Source organism: Perca fluviatilis, chromosome 12 (genome assembly GCF_010015445.1).
Source record: "Perca fluviatilis chromosome 12, GENO_Pfluv_1.0, whole genome shotgun sequence".
NCBI classification, from domain to species: domain Eukaryota; kingdom Metazoa; phylum Chordata; class Actinopteri; order Perciformes; family Percidae; genus Perca; species Perca fluviatilis.
In genome coordinates this window covers 28,428,648-28,449,101 of record NC_053123.1, presented here as the reverse complement: position 1 = coordinate 28,449,101, position 20,454 = coordinate 28,428,648, and the positions used below count along the sequence as shown (strand labels likewise).

The 20,454-nt window shown below is 39.9% G+C and overlaps 1 protein-coding gene across 1 annotated transcript in view; it reads right to left on the bottom strand.

Annotated features, from left to right (window-relative positions):
- Positions 1-20,454, bottom strand: part of fer1l6 (fer-1 like family member 6) — a 35,313-nt gene that overhangs the window by 849 nt on the left and 14,010 nt on the right. The window contains exons 22-45 of the mRNA XM_039818805.1: positions 18,997-19,121; positions 18,261-18,395; positions 17,990-18,139; positions 17,778-17,885; positions 16,760-16,822; positions 15,858-15,956; positions 15,435-15,660; positions 14,699-14,835; positions 14,457-14,579; positions 14,318-14,360; positions 12,986-13,030; positions 11,919-12,016; positions 11,267-11,395; positions 11,041-11,175; positions 9,973-10,100; positions 9,700-9,870; positions 6,050-6,204; positions 5,310-5,452; positions 4,610-4,698; positions 4,405-4,503; positions 3,930-4,050; positions 976-1,096; positions 647-804; positions 414-514 (exon numbers count right to left, since the gene is read on the bottom strand). Of these exons, the coding sequence (XP_039674739.1) occupies positions 414-514; positions 647-804; positions 976-1,096; positions 3,930-4,050; positions 4,405-4,503; positions 4,610-4,698; positions 5,310-5,452; positions 6,050-6,204; positions 9,700-9,870; positions 9,973-10,100; positions 11,041-11,175; positions 11,267-11,395; positions 11,919-12,016; positions 12,986-13,030; positions 14,318-14,360; positions 14,457-14,579; positions 14,699-14,835; positions 15,435-15,660; positions 15,858-15,956; positions 16,760-16,822; positions 17,778-17,885; positions 17,990-18,139; positions 18,261-18,395; positions 18,997-19,121 (2,902 nt within the window). The remainder of the gene's footprint in view (positions 1-413; positions 515-646; positions 805-975; positions 1,097-3,929; positions 4,051-4,404; positions 4,504-4,609; positions 4,699-5,309; positions 5,453-6,049; positions 6,205-9,699; positions 9,871-9,972; positions 10,101-11,040; positions 11,176-11,266; positions 11,396-11,918; positions 12,017-12,985; positions 13,031-14,317; positions 14,361-14,456; positions 14,580-14,698; positions 14,836-15,434; positions 15,661-15,857; positions 15,957-16,759; positions 16,823-17,777; positions 17,886-17,989; positions 18,140-18,260; positions 18,396-18,996; positions 19,122-20,454) is intronic.

The following is a 20,454-nucleotide window of genomic DNA, read 5'->3' as shown; positions in this document are numbered from 1 at the left end:
CGGTACAGACCTCAGACAGAGGTATTTCCCCCTTCTTCCAGCTTTGTGCTAATAGGCTAAACAAATCCAGATTGATTCTGATGTGCTTTTATTTTATATAAAAAGGAATAGTTCGACACAGAAGATCGGTGCCACTCTCATGTCTGTACTGAACTCTTGAGCTATATCACTCATGTCTGGCAAAAAAGTGTGTTTAACTCAAAATGTTAACCTATTCCTTTAACCTACAGATATGATATTGTTCTTATCTAACTGCTGGTAAAAATACAAATTGTAATCATTTAAAGGCTGTCCAAAGTCCGAATAGCATCGCATTCCAGCAGCTACAAAATCAACTAAGGTCAGCAAAGTACCGTTAAGTAACACACACCAGTTTTTGATTTTGGTGAGAGAGAAAACTGCCAGACTCTTACTTTGGTTTTGGCAGCGGCTCCGGCTCTTTGCGGGCTCTGCCAACAGGATTCTTCTCACCCTCCTCAGCTGTCACAAGATGGAACTCCGCCTCCACTTTCCCCTGATGGATTCAGCCCACACGTGAGCACACCCCTCAATCAAACTCTCCAAAGTCTCAACAAGTGCTTGTCAGTCTGTATGACTTATTTTTTATTTATTTATTTTTTTTTACAGTGTGCGTTTGTTTACGTACCGTCAGCTCTCCAGACTTGCAGAAGGGCCACCAGCCTCTTGCTCTCTTCTGCTGAAAGATGGAGATTTTCTCTGTCCCGTCCGTCAACATGTCCACCTTACATGACTTTGCTGTCTTTGCCCCTCGAGGGAAACCATGGAGGTCTAACTCCACGGTGCCTACATGCACGAACAAACACATACACATTATCAGTCAAATATACAAATAGATAAACACAGATACACATTAAGCAGTCTTTCTCACACACACACACACACACACACACACACACACACACACACACACACACACACACACACACACACACACACACACACACACACACACACCTAGGAAGTCGTCAGAGGAGAGCGTCTCAAAGTCCCAGACCTGCAGACTAAGGATGGCAGGAAGCTTCTGCTCTGTTTTATCCAGGGAGAAAATGTGCTGTCTCTTCCTCACCACTAGTACCTGTAAGAGAAAGAGATGTGTGTTAACAATGTAATAGTGTTTTGCAGGTTCCTAATATATTCCTAAGTCCATTACAAAGGCATAGTATACTATGTGTTGTTAATGTTGCATTTCACTTTCCATTCTGTGAGAACTCTGAAGAAAACCTCTCTCGTGTGTTTTCCTTGTCATTAATTGTAACACTGTTGTCCTATCTGTGAGAACAAACCTTGAGACAATCCTTCTGTCCATCCTGAGACTTTTTCTTATCATACTCTCGTCATTTAAGTGAATTAGCGATTGTTAGAAAATATAAATATCCTTGCTTGTCTAATTAAACCTTTAGAACATTGTGAATTGTGTGAAATGTAATAAAAAGTTAGAATAGTATGTGGGGAAAAAAAAAGACGTATAAAAGTCATAGTATAGTATGTCATGAAAAATGTCAGGAAAAGTCATAGTATGATGAAAAAAGTCATAGCATGGTATGTCGAAAAAAGTGGAAAAGAAGTCACAGTATAGTATATTGAAAAAAAGTCATAGTATAGTATTAAGAAAAAAGTCATAGTCGCAAAAAGTGATAAAGTCAGTATGACGAAAAAAAGTCATATTAGAAGTATGTCAAAAAGTCATAGTAAAGTAAGTCAAAACAAATCAGACAAAAATCACAGTTTAGTATGTAAAAAAAAATCAGAAAAAGTAACAGTATTAGTAGTAGTATATCGAAAAAAGTCATAGTATAGTATGATGAAAAATGTCATAGTATGTCGAAAAAAGTCATAGTATAGTATGTCGAAAAAGTGAAAAACAATCACAGTATAGTATATCGAAAAAAGTCACAGTATACTATGTTCAAAAAAAGTCAGTATAGTATGATGAAAAAAGTCATAAAATGATAAAAAATCATAGTCGAGAAAAAAGTAATAGTATATCGAAAAAAGTCATAGTATAGTATGATGAAAAAACTCATATAGTATAGTATGTCGAAAAAAGTGATAAAAAAAAGTCATAGTATACTATGTGTTGTTAATGTTGCATTTCACTTTCCATTCTGTGAGAACTCTGAAGAAAACCTCTCTCGTGTGTTTTCCTTGTCATTAATTGTAACACTGTTGTCCTATCTGTGAGAACAAACCTTGAGACAATCCTTCTGTCCATCCTGAGACTTTTTCTTATCATAGTCTCATTTAATTGAATGTAGCGATTGTTAGAAAATATAAATATCCTTGCTTGTCTAATTAAACCTTTAGAACATTGTGAATTGTGTGAAATGTAATAAAAAGTCAGAATAGTATGTGGAAAAAAAAAAGACGTATAAAAGTCATAGTATAGTATGTCATGAAAAATGTCAGGAAAAGTCATAGTATGATGAAAAAAGTCATAGTATGGTATGTCGAAAAAAGTGGAAAAGAAGTCACAGTATAGTATGTTGAAAAAAAGTCATAGTATAGTATTAAGAAAAAAGTCATAGTTGCAAAAAGTGATAAAGTCAGTATGACGAAAAAAAGTCATAGAAGTATGTCAAAAAGTCATAGTACAGTAAGTCAAAAAAATTATAAAAGTCATAGTAAGTCAAAACAAGTCAGACAAAAGTCACAGTTTAGTATGTAAAAAAAAATCAGAAAAAGTAACAGTATTAGTAGTAGTATATCTAAAAAAGTCATAGTATAGTATGATGAAAAATGTCATAGTATGTCAAAAAAGTCATAGTATAGTATGATGAAAATTGTCATAGTATGTCGAAAAAAGTCATAGTATAGTATGTCGAAAAAGTGAAAAACAATCACATTATAGTATATCGAAAAAAGTCAGTGTAGCGTGATGAAAAAAGTCACAGTATACTATGTTCACAAAAAGTCAGTATAGTATGATGAAAAAAGTCATAAAATGATAAAAAATCATAGTCGAGAAGAAAGTAATAGTATATCGAAAAAAGTCATAGTATACCAATATGGTATATCGAAAAAAGTTATAAAAAAGTCATAGTTTAATATCGAAAAAGTCGTAGTATAGTATATCGAAAATAGTCCCAGTATAGTATGTCGAAAAAAGTGATAAAAAAGTCATAGTATAGAAGGTCATACAAAATGACATTTAAAAAGTTATAGTATAGTAGGCTATGTCATAAAAAATGTCATAAAAAAGTCATAGTATAGTATGGCATGAAAAATGTCATAGAAAGTCATACAAAGTGACAAAAAGTCATAGTATAGTATGTCATAAACAATTACGTAATAAGTTGTATGTTATAAAAAATAACGTAAAAAAGTTATAGTATAGTATGTCATAAAACATGTCATAAAAGTCTTAGTATATTATGTTATAAAAAATGACAAAAAAGTTATAGTATAGTATGTCAAAAAACGTCATAAAAGTCTTAGCATATTATGTCTTAAAAAATAGCGTAAAAAAGACATAGTACCATCCCTATATATCACTGTACAATAAAAAAAAAAGCAGAAATTTAAAAAATCCAAGAAGATTCCATAAATAAACTACACATTATTCCACTACAAGCCCACGCAAACTGTAGCATGTACAACTTCTTTGGATATATTAACATTAAGAAACAAGCTTTGAAATGTAAAACTTTGAAAATGGGGTTTAAGACATTTAATACTTTTCAAGACCCCGTCGACACCCTGAAAATAAGCTTTCATATTGACAAACTTCCTATGTGTAATTCATGGCATAATTCAGACAGGATTAAAAAAAAAATATTTGTCTTTCGTCGTCAACTACCGCACATATTTTTTTACGAAATAAGGTCCCATGGTGGCAGACCAGAAGGGGAGGGATGTTCACGAGGATTCGCGAGGTGTGACCCTGCGTCTGACTGTCCATTAGTCAGTACCTTCTCAGCAGGCAGGTAGCTGAAGGGGAACACAAAGCGCCAGTTGAAGTTTCCTTCCCCAGTCAGAGAGTTGTAGTGGACGTCTGTCTCCTGTCGGTCATCCTCCAAACCTTTCAACCAGCTACAGAGAAAGATCGACAGTACCAGTGCTTACATCTTTTCTATAGACATTAAAAGGAAAGGAAAAGTAGGCAAACTTATTTTTATTTTTTTAAGATTATTTATGGGGCATTTTAGGCCTTTATTCGATAGGACAGCTTAGACATGAAGGGGGAGAGAGAGGGGTAAAGACATGCAGCAAAGGGCCGCAGGTCAGAATGGAACCTGCAGCTACTGCGGCGAGGACTGAGCCTCTGTACATGGGGCCCACACTCCAGGTGAGCTATCCAGGTGCCCAGGCAAACTTATTTTTGACCAAGAAAAGATATATTGTTTAGAATCAGCAAAAGGAGTGCGTAAGTTAGCTTGTAGTTACCCCTTGATGTAGATATCACTGGACTGTTGACCGGTCAGGAAGTTGCTGTCCTCCAGAATCACATCCTCTGTGTTCCAGATGATGACACGCAGCTCGTACCTGAAGAGAGAGACACACACACGCACACATTGGGGCTGTTTCCCTTTCCAAAAACATATATTGTTTCATCAAGACTTAAAGATTTAGGTGCTGAGAAAGTTCTCACCCTTTTGGTGTTCGAGGTGAAATGTCCACTGAACGTCCGGGATGAGGTAAGTCCATGGGAAACATATCTACCCACATCTGGACCTGACCCTACACACACACACACACACACACACAAAAGAAGTAGCATTACATTACATTAAACATGGATCATGATCTAGTTGTGCTCCTTCAGCTAATATTAGACTTCCAGAAATAGCCTCTGGCCTTCAGAATAAAAGCAGAGTATATTTCTCTATTTTAGTAGAGAGTTGAAAGTTGAAAGAGTCTACTATTTCTCAAAATATGTTTTTGGATTGTTTATTGGTGTGAGGATAAGGTACTAGCCAACAGAAGTATTTTGAAATATAATTTGCATTTTTTTTGCATCAGATTACATTTGTTGAAATTAACTAGTTTTTGTTAATTAGTCTCCTCATACAGGGTCCATACACTTTACATGCATTTCTGATTCTTTAATTGTATTCTATAAATTGTTTAATCTCAAAAGCACTTGCAAAAATGTCATAGTATAGTATGTCATGAAAATGTCATAGTATTATGCTTTTATTCTGAAAGATTGAGGCTGGTGGAACAGATTAAAGGGATACAGAGGCCAATTTACTTTTAGTTGTCTGAAGAAATCTTATTTTGCTTCTAATCCATATTACAGTCGGAGAACCGTGTACTTTGTTAGATAGTGTTAAAATACTGTAAAATACCTGGTCCATGCCGGGCCGAGCCTTGTTGAACAGAGTTCTGGTCTCGATGTGTTCTGGTACCAGCTTGCATCCCACGGCTGGAATCTCCGCCCAGCGGTGCAGGATCTTCAGAGCCAAGTGCTCATAGGACTCCAGTGGCTGGTCTGAGACATAAGACATGAGCACACATCATAATCATCACACATAATGTCCCACAGACTACACTATTATGTAGTTGTAAGTAAGTGGTTGTAAATGTATTTTCCCAACAAGTATTATCAGAAAACAGATAAGGAATACAAATTACATAAAATATTTGTATTCATTTAAAATATGTCCTTTTAGGATTAGTTATAATTGTTGAGAGATGGTGTGGTTACACTTTACTTGAAGGTATCTACATAAGAGTGACATGACACTGTCATGAACGTGTCATAAACATTATAAACAAGTCATAAATGTTCATGACCTAACGCTTCTTTTAGTAAGCGTCATTTGGTTTTTGTCATGACAAGTTATGGTTAGGGTTAGGGTTAGGGTTCATGTGTCATGACTGTGTCATGTCACTCTTATGTAGATCCCTTCAAATATACTGATGGCGTACATTAATAAACACTTTAAAAAGTCTCTGCTCACAACTACCATTATAGTGTGTTATAAACCATGTAATACATGTTTTTAAAGTGCTTATAAATGCTAAATGGAGGGCGTTAGAGTCTCATCTGAGACCAACAGCAGTATGTAGTGTGTCCAGTCTTTACCTTCATCCATGAAGAGCGTCTTGCCGATGAAAACTTTGCCAGCCACAGTGATGCGTCCAGGTTTGCATTGAGGGTCGTCCAGACCGTTCTCTCTGCACAGCTTAGTCAGCAGCTCCGTCGGCTTCAGACAGTCTCTCCAGGCGTTATAACCGTCACTAACAGACAGACAGAGAAGAACAGAGGAGGCATAGCAACCTGTTTTAGTGTGGTTATTATACAGATCGTAAGGTTTTAAAGGGGTAATAGAATGCAAAACCAATTTTATCTTGTCATAGTTGAAAAACGACAGTTTGGTGGATAAATAGGACATACATAGAACCTCAAAATCCCATTGACACCTCTTTCCTCTGCAAATCTCACAATAGAGGGGAACGTGTGTGTGTGTCTCTGTGTGTGTGTGTCTGTGTGTCTCTGTGTGTGTGTGTGCGTGTTAAGCTCAACCAATCAGCGTGCAGCTCATCGAAATATTCATGAGCAGACCATATAAGGCAGAAAAGCTCTCGTTTCAGTCCAGTCCCATTAGCATTAGCATTAGTGCCAAAAAAAAAACAGCAAAAGAGTCATTTTCAGCCCAACCAATGTTAAATACCCTATTAGGAGACCTTAAGGAACAGCGTGAAATACCGTATATAACCATTCTATCACCCCTTTAAAGCAACACTATGTAACTTTTCCCGCTTCGGTCCCCCTACAGGTTGTCTCATTGGAACTACAGCTTGCGCTAAAAGTTACATAGTGTTGCTTTACAGTTTTTCTCCATTTATTTACTCATTAACCTATCATTTCTTGAAACAGAAATGACATTCTCAAAACAACATGGACAATTCTCAAAACCACTTGGCAATTGTTCGCAACAGAATTGAAATTCTCATTAATTTCATCAAATTGCAAATGTCTTAGTACATGTCTCAATGTCTCAGTACATCTTTGCAAATGATTAAGTACAGGTAGCCTACATTTAGTACAATTTCCAATTGAATAGATCTTGTTGATCTAAACTGACTGTTGATTCTTAGTCTAATGGTTGTTCTCTTTAAAACGTGTCAGCGTCATTTCATTGTATGAGTCATCACATGCACAATAGTCTGTTCAATTGTCAAAATTAGTCAAGAACATAATATTGAGCTTAGAATATCTGTCCATGATTGTGAATGTTGCCAAACATGTATATATAGAGCTTAACCATGCAGGACCAGTACAATTTCTGAACACGGAGGCACCTGGCCAAGTAAATGAAGAGCAACTGCCTGCTCGAGGAAGAGGAAGAAGAAGAGGAGGAGGAGTAAGGGTGCGTGGTGGTGGAATAGGGGGAAGAGGCCGAGGAGCACGAAGACACCATGCTGTCCCGGATGAAATTCAGGCCACAATTATAGACCATGTCATCAACCATGGCCTCACAATGGGAGAGGCAGGTCGCCGAGTGCAGCCTAATGTGCCTCGCTCTACAGTCTCCTCCATCCTCCAAACCTTTCGCGGGGAAAACAGGTATGTAGTCAGTCAATGATGGAATTATATGTTGTATAGGACAGGACACTGTGCATAGAGCAAGATATATATATTTATTTACTCATTAAGCTATTCACTTAGTGTGTGTGTGTGTGTGTGTGTGTGTGTGTGTGTGTGTGTGATAGGCCTACAGTAATATCTTACCTCAATGATACTAAAAATGATAAGAAAAATATTGGATCTACAGTATTGATGATGCAGTTTACAGTAGTATTCCAGTCATGCATTAGAATTACTGTAGAGTTACTGTAAGTAAAACAATACAATTACATTGGTAACTCATTCTGTAAGGAATACATAAGGTATACATTACGAATGGAGCGTTGTCGTTTGAATTCTATGTCTAGGATTGGACGACAACCTTGCACGGGTGGCAGAGGAAAACTTCTCAATGAACAACAAGAACAAGAGATCTGTAACATGGTGACTGCAAATAATGCCATCACATTGATGACAGATCCTTGCTGCAATCCTACAAGACAATGCCATATTCCAAAATGTCAACTCTATAAGCATCTCCACAATAGACCGGATGTTGAAGAAGCATCAGATGACAATGAAGCAAATTTACAGGGTACCATTTGAGAGGAACTCTGATAGAGTGAAAGAGCTGCAGTACCAGTATGTACATGTAAGTCTGTTACTGGTTGTCCATCATTATAACCTTTTTTCATTATAACCGTGTGAATAAAAATAGTTACAATTTCCTTGGCAGTATGAGTGCAATGTGTGATGTCAAACCTTGGAGGCTACTCTTACCCTCAAATCCTATTTTTTTTTAAAGTTTTATACACAATTGTATTCTGTTAGCTTGACAAAAAACAGTACAGTAACCATTGTCAATGAAGGACTGGGCTAAGACTGAAAGGTGGACATGAGGGATATTTCAATGGTCCTCTGCCATAGTGACAAAACATCTAAACATTTTGACTTGCAGTGCTTACACGATGCCAAAGGGACAAAGCATTCTGGGGGCACTGACTATTTAAATGAGAAAGAAATTTAGTTTTGACACATGAGTAAACTGTTTTGGGAGAGAGATGAGCTTTTGCAGGTGAACCATGGTGTTGTGCCGAACCATCCAGGTTATTTTGGCAAAAGCACCAAGAGTGTTGAGAACGTCCGGTCTGTTTCAAGAAATGAGCCAAAGCAATTGAGAAGGATCTTTGCCATTTTGGTGGCACTGACTCTTTATATGGGAAAGGAATTTAGTTTTGAAGCATGAGTGAACAGTTTTGGGAGAGCTATGAGATTTTGCAAGTGAGCTATAGTGTTGTGCTGTTTTGCCAAATGATCTTAGAGTTTTGAGAATGTAATTTCTGTTTCAAGAAATGAGCCAAACCAATGGAGAAAAACTGTAATAAAAGTTTTCTCCATTTCAGCCTTTCTTAGTTCAAGTTGTTTGTTCGGATAAAAATGACAATCATGGTTTAATGTCATACAAAAAATAAGGATGATGAAAAAGATTGACTTGAGTGTAAGGTTTGAGGGAAGATTTGTAAGCAAAGAGATGGCAGAAGTGGATACTTTACTTAGACAAAATATAAGGACACTGGCTCACAGCGTGTATTCATTTGAAGATAAGGCAGCTACTTGTAATGTGCAAAATATTTATTTTTGTGGCTGTCGTTACATTTTCTCACAGGCTCTGTTACTTTTTTGTTGTCTGTTTGCTATTATTTGTTTTCTATGTAATTAACACTCAAATTGATGTGACCGTGTAGAGTTGTGATATATACGGAAAATCCAATAAAAACTAAAATGAAAAAACAAAAAAAACAAATAAAAGCACAGAGACGACGTAGAATTAAGAGTTACTCCAACCAGCTGGATGAATCTAGCCTCGCGAGACCGTCCTGATCTCGCGAGCTCCAGTTTTCCACTCGCAGATCAGTCTGGCATCTTGAGATAGAGAAAATTTGGAGCCGTTCGCCAAATGACCGACCAATCAGCGTTGGTTTTGAGGCGGGTTTAGGTGTGACTACATAGGTGGTGATAGACAGATGGTTTATCCAATCAGCTAACCAGTATTTTCGCCCCTTCCCAAAAGTTCTCCAACGGAAAGTTCCCAGATGGATATGCCGAGCAAATGCGAAGCAATTCCATCTGGCGGAGTCAGGTTAGGATGAAACTAACAGACTCACAGACTGTACTCAGTAGGGAGGCCACAGGTGGCTCTGTGTCGGCTGTAGAATCGGTTCTCCAGGTCGATGTGAGTCTCTCCTATCAGGTCGTCCCCTCCCACCATGTCATAGTCATAGATCACCACTGACAGCAGAGACTCGTGAGGAAATGTTGCCTGCATCTCAAAAGATCTGGAAGCAGGAAGAAAAGGAGAAGTTCTGTTTCGGGCCCAAAACATGAAAATACTTTAAACACAAAGGGATAAGCTGTAGTCAGTCAGCCACATACTGTACCTTCCAAACACAGGATTCAGCTGTTTAGGGATGTAGTTGTCTCTGTCTTTGATTTCGTTTTTGCCAAGTCGAATAACAATGTAAGGGTCCGACTTCCCATCCGGATCAGCTGGGTGCAGGTTAGACGCCTGGAGAGAGAGGAGAGAACATTAACACGTTGGTATAGTTTAGTCTCATAAAAACAAGGATTCTGTATTTGAACCCTGTTTGCATGACTTTTCCCTGGCTTCCCCTACGTTAACAGACCTGCATGTTAGGTATTACACTGCAGTCAGTCAAACCAGGGTTTAAAATTAGCACCATCCACCAGTGTACTCACAAGCCAAACATTCACTAGCCATTTGGCTGGTGGACGAAAAAGTTCATTTTGAACCCTGAGTTAAACTATATATAATTATACGGGGCTCAGTGAATTAATTTGATAAGAAAATTACTAAATCAAACAGCAACAACAAAGTCATTTTACGTGCAAAAATGACTACAATTAATGTGGAGGAGGTCGATGTCACGTTGTTACTTGTAATGTATTGCTTTGCATCTGAAGAACAGACTTCTGGGATAGCAGAAACTATACAGCAGAAACTAGATTTAGACTATGGTACGTCTGGTTGAAATGCAGGTCATTTTTGATAGTTCCTAAAAAAGGTTCCTGGGAAAGCTCCTGCGATCAAAATAGACGATAAGATTGTTTTTAAAAAGCCCACAGACCTGCATGAGGATTCATCCACTTTTGTAAGTAAATGCAATGTTTGATGCAACAAGCAGGAAGAAAAGGGGATTAATATCTTCTTTTGAAAGAAATCGTCAATTAAAAAATCACTTTCTTCGTCCTTTTGTTTTTGCTGTGCACATTTTCTCCTTTAGTTCTTTCTAGGTGTTAGCCATAATGTTATTTTACTTCTTTGCTGGGGAATATGCAAATTTGTGAATTTTAATTTTAGATATTCCTTAAAGAAGCGGACTATGGACAATTAATCTGAGATGCTCTCAACTGCTGTGCATTTAGTCTTAATGACCAAAAACATCCATAGTATACTTCTAAAACTGATCAACAAAATGTAGACGCACAGAGACGATGTAAACCCGTATGAGGACTTGGACCGGTCCGTTGGGAGGGATTCCTCTGTTGACTCTGAAGTCCCCGGTGTCCGCGTCTTTGTCCCTATCCTCATCCTCAGTCAGCTTATACAGGCAGAATCGCCCCTGAGGAGAAGATTATGCACATAGTGGATTGGAACAATAGTGAAGATAGATGAGTGCTTCCCATAGAGGTCATTCAACTTTATTGTCTCACCTTAAATTTGCCAACGAATCTCTCCTCAGTCGCGCCCTCTTCCTCATTGGCTTTCCCTCTGAACAGCTCATATGTGTTCACCCAATCATCAAAAGGGCCAAACTCTGCCTCCAGCTCCTTGTTGTACAGCTGCAGAGAGATTGCCAGCATCACTACATCAAACTTTTCTCTCTCTGACATGTATTATTACCAAGATATATTGTTTGATTAAAAACAATTTGCACATATTTGTAAAGAGAATTTTGTTTTTAACAAATGCACCAAACTTTGGTGTGCAGAATCCTGACAATATCTATCCATGTGAAATGCTACTTGTTGGTAGAAAAAACAAAACTTTATAGTTCATCCTTTTTGCATGCTGATATGAGGTATGGGGGGATTTACCTGATGACACACACTCTATTAAATAATGACAATGATAACGTACATTGTCCCACCTTAACGGGTGCAAAACATGTGAAAGGAGGGCGAGGAAGCTGTCAATCAAGCTTAGTTGGACTACACACACTGCGTTACTTACCAACATGCTTTTTGGAGCATTAGGAACTTAATCTGTGCTATATTTATGAAGTGCGTTTTAATTCTGAGCATCTAGTTTGTCAGAGTGTCTGCTGTGATCTTATTGGACTTGCAGTGTTTGGGAACGGTGTACCTTGAGTGTGGCTAATTTAGTAGGCAGACCAATGCTTGGCTCCAGTGTTCCTTTTTCTTTCTGTTTCTTCTTCTTGTCCCCTTCGGAGAAGCTGCTGACTGTTGGACACACAAGACAAGACATTTTCAGTGGCGACACACTGACACAAGGCACCGTTGCATGGAGGTAAAGAGAAAGCCAAAACATGTGTTTGAATTGTGATGACAAAGTGGTTAACGTCAGGGAACAAACTACATTCAGTCATTTTTTAAATAACTTTAAGTTCATCTCCGGAAAAAAATGCAAATGAAGAAATAGATCCTTGTTAGCCATGGCACACCAATCAAACATTCACCAACAAACACAGACAAACGCAGATGTTCGTTGATGTGCCATGCCTGTCGGTCCATGTTTGGAATTGTACAGAGATGTTTTCGTCAGATTATACAATGTTCTATCCACGTTTGTCCATGTTTTGATAAAGTTTTTTGGAGTTTGCCATACTTTCAAACGGTACGAAGAGGACACATATACCCTTATCAATAGCATTCCAGCTCATGCATGCCCAGTATGCCATTAAAAAAAAGTCATAAAAAGTTATAGTATAGCATTTCATAAAGAAATGTCATACAAAGTCAGATTGGTGTGCCATGGGAAGAGTACCATCATTCTGCCCTTTCTAGGGAATTTTTCACAAACCTTATAAATGCCGCTCACCTGAACATTAAATAACACCATAGTGATCCGTCTAGAATAAAATCTTAGGTAATTGTACACCACTTTGTCCACTTCTAAAAGTACCTGGAGGGTAAAAGTGGTAGCTGCAGGGCAGATCATGCAGTGACAGAACCACACATCCAGTACATCAACAGTGTAATACTTTAAACAGAGCCTAACAGATCTATCTACAGGATAGTACCACAGAAACCAGTCAGATACAGTCAGTCCCCAGAGCTTCCAGTTGTCAGTAAACGAAAAGCAGAAGATTTCCTCCAAGGAAATTACTATTAACAGAGGCTAAAACTGGCTTGAAATTGCTTTATGTCCCATAATGAGAACTTTTTTAGCTGCGTGGTCTTTGTCCTTACCCAAGGAGTCTATTCCATCGCTGAGCAAGCTCTGGTACGGCAAAGCTGCAATGCACAACAATGTGTGTGTGGGTCAGGGGGAAATAATGGGGTAACCCTTCCTAAGACCACTTTAATCTCGTTTATATTTTAGATTTTAACTGATAGTTTCAGTGGTAAAAACAACATGTTTTTGCAAGGATCTATTCACTCTGAAACGCCTAAACAATAAGAACACAGCTAAGTCTCTTCTTCACCACCACGTTTTGGAGAAATTCATTCCTATTGTGTGGACATTGATCACCTATAATAACTTCTAATACAGCAGGGTTTAGTTATTGTCATTTACTAAGGGTAATGTTTCTGATGTCAGACAACTGACTTGTATCGTATTTTTATGCCAAATCAGAGGGGCCAATCTGATCACTATTTAATGTTTGCAAAGTCATATACAAAAATACAGGTTAATGACAACAGAGGTTCAAAAAAGAGAGATTCAGTGTGGATGACGTTCTCCTCTAGTGTGTCTAAGTGTCCCAATAGGGTGCACAAAAAGGACATTCAGGGCATTCAGGACAAAGGGGGAATACCTTAGTGTTGGTCATATTAATTGCAACAAGTGTTAAGTAATGTGTTGAATATTATTGCAGATTAGTGTCTTTCAGACTTCCGTCACACCCCAGTTAATAGGGAACTAATCCACTAACATGGGATTGAATTCAACAAAGCTCAACTAATAACCTTTTTCCACCAAAATTATCAGATATATTCAGGCATTTCAAACGCGGGAAAACACGCTAAAAATAAGCGATAGACTTTTTTCCCATTGCCAGTAGACGAGTATGCCTTTCTTTTCTTTTTTTCTGGTGACCTCATGTTCGTTGTCACAAACGTAAAACAGGGTTAATAAACCATAGAAAGCAGTATGGAGGCCAGTGAAAATGTTACGATGGTTACTTCTTTTTTATCTATTACTTTATCAGTCTCTCTTTCAAACTCAGTGCTGATGTTCAGGCGCTACTGCATGCTGTTTCTTTCTATTTACGCGCCAACATCCGTAACTTCAGTGCGCATCACTGCATCGTGTCGGCAAAGGGGCGAAAAATTAGCGTGTCCACCTGGGTGTCATGTTTCTATCACTGCCGATCGGAGTTGGAGCCGATAGATACCCGCGACTACTGCAAAGTCATTTGTACTGGAAATGAATGCCAATTGTAACCTTTTTCACAAAAGAGAAAAGCCAGATGTTAGTAGTTTATTTGTCCAGTGGGATAGGAGCTCAAGTGTTGTGAGTCACAGAGCGCCTTCAACATGACTGACAGAGGTTTAACGTCACGTGAGACGAGTTCTTACCTCTCTCAAAGATCTGGGGGAAAGGAGAGCTGTCCTGTTGGGCCTGGAACACATACAGGAGCACACACATTAACATGTTCTATTGGAGAAAAAAAAATGTTTTAGATCTTTTGCAACAAAACTGAACAATCAGAGCTACCTGTTTCTCTACAGACGCGTAGTATTTGGACCACCAGTCGATGACACTCTCTGCTGATTCGTCAGCGATGGTCCGCCTCCTCCGCTTGGTGGAACGACCACGAGTGCTCATTTTCGTGCTGTCCTGGATTTAAAATAGATATATACAACATGCACATGCAAAGAATATTTAGACAGCGATATATGTGATCCATAAGAACATATAGTTACTTATGTAGTTATAGTATACGCTGTGACTTTCACCCTTTTCTTCCTGGTTTCTTCCTTAGGTTTGGGTGGGTCTGGAGGTGTAGGTGGGGCTTCATCCTCCACAGTGATCATGAAGTCTTGATTTGTTAGTGCTGCAGCTGAACTGGTCTCTCCAGCGTGCTGGGATGATCCTATTGGACGAGTGACAAAGGTAAATCTTCCCATGGGACAAGATCAACTGAGCTGAACTAGATTGGTAAATCAATCAATCATAATTATCTTCTCTATCATCATCATTTTCATCAACATCTTTATTCCTGGGCACCTGGGTAGCTTACCTGGTAGAGCATGTGCCCATATATAGAGGTTTTCTCCTAGACGCAGCGGCCGCTGGTTCGACTCTGACCTGCGGCCCTTCGCTGCGTGTCATTCCCTTTCAAGTCTACTGTAAAGCTGTAAAGGCCTAAAATGCCCAAAAAATAATCTTAAAAAAAAAAAATCCTTTCCCACATGCATACTGACATAACACTTAACGGTAGGACTATTACTACTTATATTGTTTACGTGCTCTGAGTCCCTGGCATTTTTTCATCCAAAAATATATTTTTCCAAGTAAAAAAAACAGTTTTCTCTTAATGTAAGAAAACATTTCAAAAAATACATTTAAAAGTGGTTTTGATTGTGGCCAAAAAATCACTCAATGTTACTACAGCTTTTTTCTTGCTCTCCAATCATATGATATATGCAATACAATACAAATGTTTGTGTAGCTCCTCTGTTGATTTATTACCCTCAGTGCTTTGTGGATCTGGTGTCAGGGCAGGTCCGAGGGTGTATGTGACTTTGGGTGGTTTGTGTTTCTGTAAAAGAGCAGGCAGGGCTGGGGGTGGGATGTATTTGAAGGCCTTGAGGTTGTTGATAATGTGGTTTCCTACCAACGTGCTGCGACCAAACGCGCGCCAATCGACAACAGTGAGGCTGAGAGGAGGGTGGAGGTGTTCGTTCTCTGGTAATTCCTAAAGGACGGCAGAATAGAGCAGAAGCTGTAAGTTATACGAAGAAAGTCCATTAATTAACCAATACATTTATTGATTCCTTAGCTAGAGTGGATACGTTGTAACGTATTACACTACATGGCCAAAGGCATGTCGACACCTGAACATCATTCCAAAAAAAAAAAAAACATGGGGTATAAATGCTCTATTGGTCTTACCAGCTCAATGAAATCAACCAGCGTGGTGAAGTTTGGGTTGGACTTGTACTTCTGAATGACGGAGGAACGCAATGTTTTACCTGCACACTCTATGAAGACCTAGGGAAAAAGAAGAGGTTACTGTTTTATCATTTAACAAGGGTCTCACCATCTGTTTTTCATCATTTCTGTCTTTCACAGTTTCCAGATCTTTTCTTCTAATGTGTAAATTAACTGGATATTAGTTTCATGTTTTTCGATGATGGATGCTTCCTGAGGTTTCTTTCATTTTTCTCCTTGTTAAAATGTTTTTTGGGGGGAATTTCTCATTATCCGAATCAAGGGTCTAGGGATAGAGTATGCTGTAAGCCTCTTCATGAAAATCTGTAATTTGTGATATTGGGCTATTTAAAGCTTTAGTGCGTAACTCCGTTACATTCAATACATTGCCAAATGAGTTGCTACAAAGCTAATAAAGACTATCAGCTCCACACAACTCTCTTCTGTATTTCTCAGTATGGCTATGTGAAGATTGTCTATGAAGAAGATTGTGTCGTCTGGTGACTTTTTCACGCAGAAACTCGAGTGAAGATAATCACCTCTTCTGAAGAGTCCATCATGTTTTTTTAATCCTCCGTGTCCTCCTCGGCTACTAGCAACTGCGTGGAGGAGGGGTGGAGGTGGTGCGCGATCACGGAAGGCTTGTTTCATGTGGACATGCCGTCAGTTTTGTTGTCATTACTTAGAATTCCTCATGGGGGAGACAGAAACTACGCACTATAGCTTTAAACTAAATGAAAACATCTTGACTTGACACTACTGTGTTTTAGTTGTGCAGTCAGAAAGGAGCATATATCTGGCTAAGTTAAGACAATACAGGTGTGTGTGTGTGTGTGCGTGTGTGTGTGTCTATTGGTGTGTACCTGTGGGCGATCAACAGACAGCAACTGAACCTTCTTCAGCTCCCTCAGACCCCAGAAAAACACCTAGTGGACACATACATAAAGGTTTGTTAGAACTGAGTGCTGGGGTTGGATTTTGAGACCAAAAGTGTTTGGTGTGTTATTTATTGGCAAAAAAATATATATATATATATATATATATATATATATCACCATTCCCATTTCATAACAGTGCTGCTGGGTTAAAACTTTGTACCTCTAACCTGTCAGAAAAAAATGACAGAGGAACTTTAATGATAAATGAGTGTGTAGTGTCATGCGGAGAGTCGTCCAATGACAAAACAACTCAGCTCAGTGTTGTTCATGGACTGGATGAAACAAAACTTTACGTCAGAAGAAATCTTTAAAGGTCCCATGACATGCTTCTTTTTGGATGCTTTTATATAGGCCTAAGTGGTCCCCTAATACTGTATCTGAAGTCTCTTTCCCGAAATTCAGCCTTGGTGCAGAATTACAGCCACTAGAGCCAGTCCCACAATGAGCTTTCCTTAGAATGTGCCATTTCTGTGTCTGTAGCTTTAAATGCTATTGAGGAGGAGAGGGGGGGGGCAAGGTGGAGGGTGGGGGTGTGGCCTTGACCAGCTGACACTTTGCTTGTTAGAAACCCATGATGTCTCTCTCTCATGGGTGGGCCAAATTCTCTGGGCGGGCAAAGCAGAAAAAGGGGAGGTAACCTTGCTCCTTATGACCTCATAAGGAGAAGATTCCAGATCGGCCCATCTGAGCTTTCATTTTCTCAAAGGCAGAGCAGGATACCCAGGGCTCGGTTTACACCTATCGCCATTTCTAGCCACTGGGGGACCATAGGCAGGCTGGGGGAAAGCATATTAATGTTAAAAAACCTCATAAAGTGAAATGTTCATGCCATGGGACCTTTAAAAAACAGGGGTCACAAACATGCAGTAGTTTTAAAAAGCCTGAGTGTCCTAAAACACACACACACACACACACACACACACACACACACGGGCAGCCATACCTCCAGCCTGTAGGTGCTGAGAACAGGTCTGATGTTGGCAGGAACCGTGAAGATGCCTCCTTCCTGTTCCTCTAACGGCGGCAGACTCGGCTCTCCAAACTCTTGGATCTACACGTTCATTACAGTGATACTTCTTCATTATGAGTGCTTCATTCTTCATTATTGTCTCATCCTGCATCGTCAAGATGGAAACTGAATGGTTATTGACTGACCTGCAGCAGTTCAAAAGCAGCCAGCAGGTCTCCTCCTGTCTGGCTGCCGCAGTGCAGGGGACTGTACTGCAGAGTTGGAGGTGTGTAGGGGTCAGAGGACAATCGCACCTCAGGCACCGTCACCGTGGCTCCCAGATAATCCGCCTTACTCTGCAGAGGACGGGGATCAGATCAGAAAGGGTCACAAGTTTAGAGTCAGCAGCTAGCAGCAAAACCATGATTAAAGCATTACTTGTTTTATTTGTCAATGGGTCCGTCTACGTGGCGTTACCAGCGCGTCGTCGTCGTACACCTCGATGACAATGCGTGGCGGCTCCTGCTGGATGTGCTGCAGATCTCCACTCAGCAGCAGGGGGCTCATCGGCAAACACTGATTCCATGTCGGACTGAGAGTCTGACTGATTATCTGACAGCAGCAAACACACACACACACACACACACACACACACACACACACACACACACACACACACACACACACACACACACACACACACACACACACACACACACACACACCATGAACACACAAATAAACATAGACCTGGACAATGAGCTCAAATCCTACACACAGTAAAACACAGTTATGCTAGATTGCGTGTATTTACAACCCATTAACAAAGCACTTATGAAATAATTAACTAACTGCTAGCAAGACCATTACTTAACTATTAATCAAGTCCCAACTCAAAAATAAAGTTAGCATCAGCTGACTAGCCACCAGCTGTACACCAGTAACATACTATATCATAAGAATAAGAATCTATATATATGAGATATCTAGATATGTGATATTTTTTATTATTATTATTCTGCAGGTTTTATTTCAAGTTTAGGTTATTCCTTTATCTGAGTGTTATTAGTGTAATAAATTACAAATGTGTGCGTGTACATGAAAGGCACAAGCTGCTGTTGGACCCAAGTGCAGTTCTAACACAAGCAGCTTGGTGATCAGCAATCCCAGAGAAGCTTTATTTAGTGTTCTAGGAGCACAAAAACTCACTTACATTGGTGGTCTGGCTGTGTGACAGAAAGGTGACTCGAGCAAAAGGGTCTGACAGGCCGGAGGTGTCTGCAGCGATGAGACCACGAGCCTGATACATGTGGCACCTCAACTGGAATTGATACTGCTCTGGAGACACAGATTCACAATACAACATGTAGTTAAGGGTGACTTTAAAGCATCAGTTTAAAACAAGACATTTGAGGACGTATTCTAGGGCTTTGGGAAACAGTGACCAAGGGAATAATTTTGATATGTTATAGCCCAAACAACGAAAGGATTATTCGAAACAATAATCAACAGATTAATCGACAATGGCAATAATCATTAGTTGCAACATTGTCTGTTTCTAGTCAGTGGTCAAAAAGAAGCCAAAAAAACGTTAAGTACTGCCATTTGCTACTGTACGTGTGAAGTTCAAAGAGCTGGGGCCCTATTTTAACGAGCTGAAGCGCAAGTATCAAACGTGAAATGCAAGTAGCTTTGTGGGCGGATCTCGGGCGCTGTTGCTATGATACCGGCGGGATAAATGACTCTTGCACCCGACGCTAATCTTAAATGGGTTGGTCTGAAGTAGCTAGGTGTGGCTTGGGCGTAACGCGCAATAAACCAATCAGAGCGTCATCTTTCATTCCCTTTAAGAGCAGGCGCGCTTGGTCCATGGCGGATTGCTATTATGACGGCAGATTTGCCTGGCCCACGCCAGCGGGAGCTGTCCGGGATGCGGCAAAGTAATAAATGCCCGTCTTGACCGGGTGGCGATGTTGCTGCTCCTCTCAGGCGCAACTCCTCATGTCTGGAGAGGATTGCTGCAGCCATGGAGCGTGGGCCTCCAAACGCACCACCTGCTCCTGTTGTGCCCCTTCCTCCTCCCCCCACTCCATCTCCGTCCACCCGCTCCACCCGCTCCACCAGGAGCGCATCCCGTATGGCCTCTCCCGGACCAGAGCCCGCCGGAGTGTCCAATCCCGCCGTTGTTCAACATCACATCTCCTTAAGTCCTCTAATATTTCCTCATTTATGTCATCAACCCATCCACGATTCATGGAAATGTTGTGTAAAACACAACAAGCCACAAAGAATGCTGCGACTTTTTGAGGACTGTACTGTAAAGTGCCTCCTGACCTATCCAAATACATGAAGCGCATTTTCAGTAATATTTTTCTTTGTAATTATGTATGGTTTGCAAAAATGGGAACTGCTGCGTCCATGTAGATGAGAGAAGCAAAGTGTATGCGCGTTGTGCACACGCTACATTATGGCCAAGCATGCGCTCCTAAAATAGCATCTGAATAACACGCTACTGACTTTAGACTAGCGCCACTGACTTTAGACCAGGTTTTTCCTGGTCAGTGGCGGAATTGTTTTCTGAAACTGCAAAATAGCACCAGGGAACGTTTGCACCGGCACACGCCTCCTCTTTTCGCTGAACCGCCCCTGGGAGCGCAAATACATTCCCTAA